This window comes from Nanorana parkeri, unplaced genomic scaffold (genome assembly GCF_000935625.1).
Source record: "Nanorana parkeri isolate BGI_ZX_2015 unplaced genomic scaffold, ASM93562v1 scaffold255, whole genome shotgun sequence".
NCBI classification, from domain to species: domain Eukaryota; kingdom Metazoa; phylum Chordata; class Amphibia; order Anura; family Dicroglossidae; genus Nanorana; species Nanorana parkeri.
The window spans coordinates 350,844-360,313 of record NW_017306523.1 but is presented as its reverse complement, the minus strand read 5'-3'; the positions used below and the strand labels follow the sequence as shown (position 1 = coordinate 360,313).

The following is a 9,470-nucleotide window of genomic DNA, read 5'->3' as shown; positions in this document are numbered from 1 at the left end:
CTTTCGATATTCCCTGCTCCCTTAATCAGTGCGAATCAGCTTCTCCCTCCAGACGTCATCAGCTTCTGCCTTTCATTTTTAAAGCTTAACTGAAAAAATGGAAGAGAAGCTGACTGGTTGCCATGGGCAACGGCTCCAGTTTTGATAAATTCCCCCTATGAGGGGAATTTATTAAAACTGGAGCAGACAGAATCTGAACTAGTTGTCCATGATAACCAATCAGTTTCTATTTTTCATTTTCAAAGCTTAACTAAACAAACAGAAGAGAGAAGGAGATTGGTTGCCACGGACAACTGCTCCAGATTCTACATTGCATTTAATGATAAATTAATGAACACAGAGCTGCATTAATTTGTATATTTTATATCTGCTTGAAGGTCAGCTTTAATATGCCCTCCGAGTAATTATATCTTGAAACTAATGATGTCTTGTAAATGTTTGTAAACAGCTATAGTAGTGTTGGCTTTTGAGAGGCGACAATTGAAGATACCATGACAGCTCTGCTCATACAAAGCAATGAGACATCTGATGCTCGGGTGGTACAGCACCCCCTAGTGGAAGAAAAGGAACATGCACAGCTAGTGGGATGCCAGGGGTGTCTTCTTCTATTCAACAGTGACTGTTACATGATGGTCTCCCTCCCTCCCCTGTACAACGTCACAGGCAGTGTCACCCAGCACGTGATCGACCCTACACTGTGCATTGAATTACCGAAAGAGTCATGGTACATTTGCTTATGTAATAATAAAATATATGTATATACATATATATTTTTTTTTTTTTCCTGAGAACACTGATCTGAACACAGAATGAATATCAGTTGCAATAAACCATGATATCATTCCTTATATTTCAATATTTATAAACTTGCAGCTGGTGGTCCATCTATGAACATCCTTATTCTGGCTCTTCCTGTCATAGGGTGACAACACCCTTTTTGCAGCTCCCGGGAAGGACAGGTGCTATGTGTGATTAGTATGCAGCCCCCGTCCTTCTCTATGGGAGTATGCCGCCCTACGCTCACCCCAAGTGCAGGTCCGTACGGGTGCGGGTGTCCCGGCTCGGACGCAGACAGGATCCGTCCTGTCAGCATACGAGTATGGACACCGGCACGGACGTGCAGGGGGGTGAGCGTAGGGCGGCGTACTCCCATAGAGAAGGACAGGGGCTGCGTACTAATTACACGTAGCACCTGTCCTTCCTGGGAGCTGCCCGATACGGCCGTGCACGCAGCACGGAGCTGTACATGCCGGCCTTTTCTCGTGTGAATGAGGCCTAAGTGTCTGCATATTCATGTGCCTTTTTTTGCATTTTTGTAGCATGTTTATAAGTGCGTTTATGCAAATATTTAATGCATTGGAACACGTTTTTCATGTGTTTGTCATACAGCATAAGTTTTGGCCAATGACAATAAATATCTGCTATATCATTAGATATTGTCTTCCTTGTATCTGCTCCCTGCTTGTTCTGTGTGTTGCATAGTTGTGCGTAGTTGAGCAATCTTGAGTCATGTCTGCTATGCCCCTTTTTTTGGCCGCAGACACCGGTGCTCTTTTAATACCACTGTCCCAATGAGCATCCACCTTGCTGGCACTGTCCTCCCAGACCCCCTGGTGCTTGCAGTGATCCCTGTAATTGTGTTGGCGGGGATGGTACTGCAATGTTGTTGCCCTTAGCAGCTCTTGCACATCAAGCATGCTTCGGCCTGCTCACTCCATCTTCTTATGCAGCCTGGCTAGGGTAGATGTTGCTAGGAGGAGGAGACTGGTTGCTATGTGTAAAAACACACACTACAACCCATGTACATAAATTTCCCATGTGCTCCTGTTGAAGTCTACGGGGCCAAAGGCAAACTATGTAGCACCTGCCTTTTTTTTTTTTTTTTTTTACAAGGAGTACTATGGAAAACGAATGGGATTCCTCTTGTGCGATGGCCGACCTGCAACAAATTACACATCTGTGAAGAGGGACTTTTTTTTTGAGACTGTCAGGGTCACTGTGGATCAGAGATAGGCAACCTTGGCACTCCATCTGTGGTGTAACTACAAGTCCCATGAAGCACTGCAAGGCTGACTCCTATTAAAATGATGGGAGTTGTAGTTTCACAACAGCTGGAGTGCTGTTTTTGCCCACACCTGCTGTAATTATTACAAATGTACATGTACCGAGTGTACTAGGAAATCCCTACTGACTGGCGATCTCCCAGCACCTTTATTTGAGTACACCGGGCACTATTCAGAGCTAGATGTATGGTCAGATCACAGGACAAGTCATTACACTGCACAGCTCTATAGCTGCAAGTTGCCTCCTAATCAGTATCCCGACACCCTACATGAGGAAGTAACGTCCCTTTATGCCAGCCCACCATCACATTCTCCCATCCCCTTCCTGTTATTCATATAGTCCTCTAGGGTGGCCATGTTATTATATAGGAAGCCGCAGAGTCATGGTGACTGGTCCAGTGTCATATATATACACACACACTCTGCAGTACAGTGACACCGGGCCCCGCCCTTTGCCTGTCGTCACTAAGCAGCGACACGAAAGCCCAGCAGTGATTGGCGGAGCCGGTGACGTCAGTGTTGAGCTCCTGTAAGCTCCTGTGGAGGTCGCATTGCCTGTGATAGAAGGGAGTGTGATGTTGGTGTTGTGAGTCCTGAGTTCATGGCTCACCGCTGCCTGCAGCTGTCTGGGCTCTGCCGGCCACTGAGCGGCGCCTTCCTCCCTCGAGTGTCTCGGCGACCCGGGCCCTTCTGTCTGAGGAGGGTGAGTACTGACATGGCTGGTCTCCTGTCCCTGTTCCTACTGACACATAGCCCTGGTCATGGCCATACGCAGGGTGATATTCCAACAAGTCCAACTACTACTATCAGTGGTCCATGGTGACAATAACTCAATGGATCTACGTACGTGAGCTGCACAGGCGCTTGATATTGCTAGAAAGTTGTATGTATTTGTATTTGTGTGGAAGTCTCACAGGTGTCATTTAATGACAGCCATTCTCATTAGGGCCCATTCACATTTCTCCGATCCTGTGTGTTGTCATATGTTACGTGTGTTGTGTCATATGTTACATGCGTTGTGTTAAGTCAGCCATTCACAGGACAGAACCAAGAAACTGATATGCAGCATTGTATCTGACACCGTGCACCGTAACGCAAGGTATTGTTTTGCTGTGTATGTGATGTGCGTTGCAGCAACGTGCACTTCTCCGCAAGGCACTGAATCACAAAGATGTGTTTCAGCTTTTATAGAAGGCAAAACTTGTATTAACCATTGTAGATGTGCTACCCCTATACTGCAAGGGTTAACTGCTTGCTTTCATCTAGGTGCTATAATACAAACGTTCTACTCACCTGAATCACAGAGCCATCCTATACACACTGAAGGGAATTTATCAAAACTGGAGCAGACAGAATGTGGAGCAATTGCCCATGGCAACCAATCAGCATCTCTCTTCAGTTTGCTCAGGTAAGATTTGAAAATGAGACAGAGAAGCTGATTGGCTGCAGTGCAAATCTGCTCCAGTTTTGATAAATTCCCCCCACTGTGTATAGAGCGTAATGACACCAGGATCCTCAGTACACTGCAGCGGAGGCCGAGCGAGGCTGCAGGGACCGATCTAAGAGCAAGCTGGGTCGGAGGATCGGGTCAGTGTAACTTTTTTCATTGTAGCACCTAGATGAAAAGCACTTAACCCTTGCAGTGAGGGGGTAGCTCCTCTGTAATGGTTAATAAAAGTTTGCCCAGAGTTCTTCTTTAATAGACTGTTGAATGTCCATGACTAGGAGCTAAAGATGATCTTCATGTGATTGTCAGTGATCAGTTGTAGCAGGTTTCAGGCTGCCTTTAATCCAGCAGTTTACCGGATATTCTGTCTACGTTTTTCTTTTCATCAAAGTTGGGCTTATGAAAGAGTCTAATTTTCTAATATATATAATATAGTCTAAGAGTCATTAAAGTGAAACTAACAAATCAATCTCTTGCAGTGGGGCCCCTCCACATAATCACCATGAGTTCAGGCCGTTGTCAGGGTAGAATATATCAGACTTCTGGGGACCTGTCATTTCTGAGTGTAATTCTGCATTCATGTTATCTCCTGAGTTTTCAGGGCTTGTTCACTCCAGAGCAGTAGCTGCTGGAACGCGCCACGATCGCTTAGAAACTTCTCCCTGTGTCTTGGGGCGTGTCTTGGCAGTGCATTGAATTCAATAGTACCGCTTCCACGCCCCCCGCCCGCAGTGCGATCGAACGCGTGGCAAAACTTTGCCAGCATTGCGTTCCACTGCAAACGCAAAAAATAGAGCAAGCCCCATTTTTTGCGTTTGCAGTGGAACAAAGTGCTGGCAGAGTCTTGCCACGCGTTCGATCGCACTGCGGGCGGGGGGATGTGGAAGCGGTGCCATTTAATTCAATGCACCGCCATGCCCCAAAACGCAGGGAGAAGTTTCTTAGCGCTCGCGGTGCGTTTCAGCAGCTACCGCTCTGGAACGCACACACTTTCGGAGTGAACAAGGCCTCAGCGATGTGACTTCACATGTTGCATTCACATGCTATTGTATGACTTGTATTAAATAAACATTGAGTGGAATGTTGCAACATGAATGCCCTCGGAGTGACAGAATTCAGGTAGCACTGCTTTCTCCAAATTGTAAACTTTTATATTTACTGCCTATACAGTAAACCATGAGTTTAGTATCGTCTCCAGGGGTCACCCTCAAAGAAAGATGGGGGTAATAAAGCCCAACTCTGGGCACCAGAAAACAAATCCCCTTGTGGTGAGGCTCAATAAGTCCTAGGAGTAGAGGAACAGGTTGGTAATACCTTATTCCGCTCTACCGTTGCTGTCCGTGCTCCCCCTTTACACACTCCGGGTTGGGGGCGCACTCTCCTCCGCACAGTCCTGCATCGTATGTGATAATGTCGGCATACAACCAACAGCCAGGGCATCATGGAGAATAGGGAGCAGGTACCAGTTGCACATCATGAAAGAAGGCTGCTGGAGCAAGGGTAAAGGTATTACAGCTTACTTCTCTTCCCCTAAACCTGGTGTGGGGAGTCCTAACTACAAGGATATTTGTTTTTCTGGTGCCTGGTGTTGGGCTTTAATACCCCTATTTATTTTTATTTCTACCTTTTCTATAGTTTGTCTGAGAATGACCCTTGGAGTTTTGGCTGCATTCACGTGTTAGCATAGGGCCAGTAAATATGGAGAAAACAATGCTCCCTGCATTCTCTCAGCTCCGAGGATGTTCATGTGCAATATTCCACTCAGTATGTACTGTATTGCATTGCAGCAGAAAGGGGTTAGGAAAGGAAAAAAAGAAACACTAAAACATAGTAGCCAATCTGCAATCACCTTCCACTGGTCTGACTGCTGTAAAGTAATAACTGGGTTACTGCACACCAATGTGTTTTGATGTACTTGTATACTTTGTATACTGACTGCTTAACAGAATTGTAACTGGTGGCTGTCATTTCATTGTTGTCATTGGATCACATGTTCCCTGGACCTTACATCAGTAAATATGAACGTATTGTTGTGATCCTGTAGGGATACTTCTGCTGCAACCAGCAGTGCCTGTGTTTTCATGCTGTGGACTTGTGGGTGGAGCCTCCCTGCAAATAACCATCATGTGCTCTGAGCAAACCAAGGCCTATTGTCTGTGTTGTCATAACAATGCGCCCACATGGTAGAGAGATTCTGTTCTTCCAGTCTGAAGGTCCTTGTATGCTAATTGTCTCATTTTCTGTAATTGTTTTATTATATAAAGCTTTTTTAGTTAAAGTGAACCTTTGCTTTGGCGATGAAAGGCAGACCAACATGGTTGCTTTAATGCCCACAGTGTTAGACATTTCTGCGGAACAACACAAGTAAATGGCTTACAGCATGTTAAACCGCACCTACTGAAGCCTCAAAACATGTGGGACAAAATCATTTTGAGTGATGAGACCAAAATTAAACTTCATGGCTACAACCATGCATGCTGTGTTAGGAGAGGAGTGAACATGGCTTATGGGGAGAAGCCCGCCAATACTATTGTGAAGCATGGAGGTGGGTCTCTAATGTTTTGGAGGTCTGTCAGTTTCAGCAGCACAGGGAATTTAGTCAAAATTGATGGCATGCATGCGGCATATTATGAGGAAATATTGGAGGACAACTTGCATTTTTCAACTTGAGATGTTGAAGGGGGAAATATTAAGGATTTGGGGTAGACAGACTTTTAAACTGGGGAAGAGAAGAGAAATAAGGTTTGCAAAGAATACAAAGCCTGCAATTATCTAAAAATATGTGTTTGTAGATTGTCATCACTACATTTCCAAAGGTGTGTTTGTTGTTATTTTAAAGTTAGGTTCACACCTGCACGACACCCGGGACGCGCATCCCAGGATCGCGCGGTCCTGTACAGTGCAGGCAGCGATTTGCCGCGCGGCCCCATTGATTTCAAAGGGGTGACAGCCGCACGGCAATCCCAGAAAAAAAGGTATGTGTCTTCTTTTTGCGATACACGACGTGCGGCTGTTCTAGCCGTGAACGTGTTTGCAATCGTGGCGGGAAACCACGCGATTCGCCAGAAAATAATGGCACCCACAGTGCGATCGGTTCACAGCGTGGCGACTCCTGAACACGTGCAGTGAGGTGTCGCCTAGGTGTGACCCTAATTTAAAGATAAGGGTAAAGGTCCGCTTGAAACTGGGCCATTTCATTTTCATGTATTGCTATAGTTTGATGATTGACTACGCTGTTCTGTTAAGCCAAATGGCTGCATTTAAGTCACATTAAAAATAAAAGAAATGTGTTTGGTGTGAGCACACTAGAAATTAACTATACAAAACCGAGAACATAGCTGGAAAAATCACTACATTGTATGTACTGCTAAAGAAGAACTACGGGGGAAATGATTATTAACCCTTGCTGTGGGACTACCCCCGCACTGCATGGATTAAGTGCAGCAAGGGTCTAGGGAGGAAGATAATAAAGTTGTGCTCGCATTATCTTCGGAGCTGGCTGGCTGGCTGTTTGACGGTTCCTTCCAGCCTCTCTCCCCTTCCATTGCAGTGGTCTAAGGTCTCGTAAAGCATTATGTCCAATACACAATGTATAGGTATAGGTGAGGGCATACCATTCCTGCAGTGTAGGACGAGACAGACTGGAGGGAGTGGTGTCACAGCCGCCTGGCTCCAAGGATCGGGGTGAGTATAACTTTTATTTTCCTCCTAGACCACAACAAGCCCTTAACCCATTCCATGCGAGGGTAGCCCCTACTACAAGGGTTAATAATAATTGTAACTAGAATATACACCGTCATTATACATGCAACACACAATCCACAAATGATGGTTAAAAAGCAAGGCAGAGGTTAACCTGTCTGGCTTGTGTTGCCCATATACTAATGTTCCGGCATCTGTAACCCTTTTATTAAAAAATCCTTTCTTCTCTTCGCTTCCACGACACATGGGGTGGAGGGGGAGTGAAGACACACCACATGGGGGAGGGGGGGCTTTTATGTTAGCCCTTCATAGAAAAAGCACAGGTTCTCTTTAAGATTTTTTTTGTGGCTGTTCATATTGACCCGATACTTTGAAGTCATTTAGAAGAAGCTGGATGTTGCTTCTTCAAGTGCTGCTGTTCTAACTGTGATTTCCTATTGAGTTTTGTGCCTGAGCTACGGGAACATAGACGTCATACAAGTGACTTACATAAAGTGTTGTGTAACTCGATTGCATGAGCTACAAGGCTGAAATCCTAAGATGTTTTATAAGGTCATTCAGCGTGAACAGCACACATACAGTATGAGCAATGCAAATAGGATTATTTTTCTTTACATGAAGAAAGTGAAAAACCATATAAAAAAAGTATCTTTTAACCCTTTTGCTGCCAAGCCCTCGACGCTTTTAACCTCAGCTGGCCACACCATTATTGCAATTTTTCCCATTGTTTGTTTTGATTTTCTATTGCTGCGTTGCTAGCGTTTGTAAAAGACCCCCCCCCCTATATACCTTATATCAGGGGTAGCAAACTCAATTCCCTCGAGGGCCACTCGACAACATTTTTTTTCTCCCATGGGGGCCGCTCGCCAAATTTCAAACTTTAAAGGAGAACTATGAGCTGAGTGATTTTCACTCAGCCTCATATGTTTTAACGCAAATCTGTCAATAAGCGACATGTTAATCGTTTGTGCACTGTGTTGGGGGAGGGGGAGGGGGTGTTGTGATAAAATGATACAGGTGTACATTTAATACTATTAAATAAATAAATCACACTGCAATGTGTTCTAACAACGCACGCAGCACATGTGCGTGGCATACACCACAATATGGTGCATACTGTTGCGCGCACACACGTGTGTGTGTGTGTGTAGTTTTATCTTTTTTATTTTTTTTTTTATTATTTGATCTTTTTACTGTTGGGGGGCTTTGGGGAAATATTAGGGGTCTATGTCAGACCCCTGACATTTCCTTTTTGAAATAGAAATCGAGGACACAGAGTCCTCCAATCCCTTTTTCTGCCAGCTCTGTTCTAAATGAATGGAAAGCACTCAGTACAGAGGCTTCCCATTCATTCGGAAACTGGTTGATAGCAAAATATTTACTATCACTAATGAACCAGTTCCTGGATGGGTAGAAGCCTCTATAGCAGCTAACCGTGCTAGAACTCACTGTATATGGTGTAAACAAGCCATAAAACTATATGGCCTCACATACGCTTTACATTTTCAAATTACAATGCAAAATGCTCTGCTGCCAGTGCATTTTGTCTTTTATATATACAGTTATGCATCATGGTGTCACAATGTAAAATTGATGATGTATTTCAGATTCAAACTCAAGTAACAAGCCTAAACAGGAACACCTTACTGGCTAATGTGATAGCTGCGTACACAAGGTTCTGTGCTCGGCCTCCTAAAGGTAGGTTACTGTTATATCTGTAAGCACAGAGATTAGGCAGTTTTTATGAAGTCTATTACATATACTAGCTTGTTTTCTCTAACAACATGTTTCTATCTCTTCTACCTTTTCCAGACAGGCACGCAATGATATTTAACATTAGTTTGAAAGTAGCATGTGGTTATCAGATACTGCATTCTGTTATCTGTTATGCCTGACAAAGAAACACGCATAAAGCCAGCCAAAAGAATTGCAGCCAATTAAAAGTTATCTCATCCGAGTCTAACTTCAGATTCAATTCTGATTGGATGTCATGGGCTCTATCTCTTCTACCTTTTCCAGACAGGCACGCAATGATATTTAACATTAGTTTGAAAGTAGCATGTGGTTATCAGATACTGCATTCTGTTATCTGTTATGCCTGACAAAGAAACACGCATAAAGCCAGCCAAAAGAATTGCAGCCAATTAAAAGTTATCTCATCCGAGTCTAACTTCAGATTCAATTCTGATTGGATGTCATGGGCTAATGTACTCAAAGTGACCTTGTCACCTGCTCTTTGCTTGAGACGTGCCCCCCCC

The 9,470-nt window shown here is 44.4% G+C and overlaps 1 protein-coding gene across 1 annotated transcript in view; it reads left to right on the top strand.

The window, feature by feature from the left end:
* The first annotated feature begins 2,560 nt into the window (after nt 1-2,560).
* The window catches only part of AFG3L2 (AFG3 like matrix AAA peptidase subunit 2), a 40,951-nt gene continuing 34,041 nt past the window's right edge, over nt 2,561-9,470 (top strand). Inside the window, exons 1-2 of the mRNA XM_018556859.1 lie at nt 2,561-2,766; nt 8,820-8,910. Coding sequence (XP_018412361.1) covers nt 2,665-2,766; nt 8,820-8,910 — 193 coding nt within the window. The 5' untranslated portion in view covers nt 2,561-2,664. The remainder of the gene's footprint in view (nt 2,767-8,819; nt 8,911-9,470) is intronic.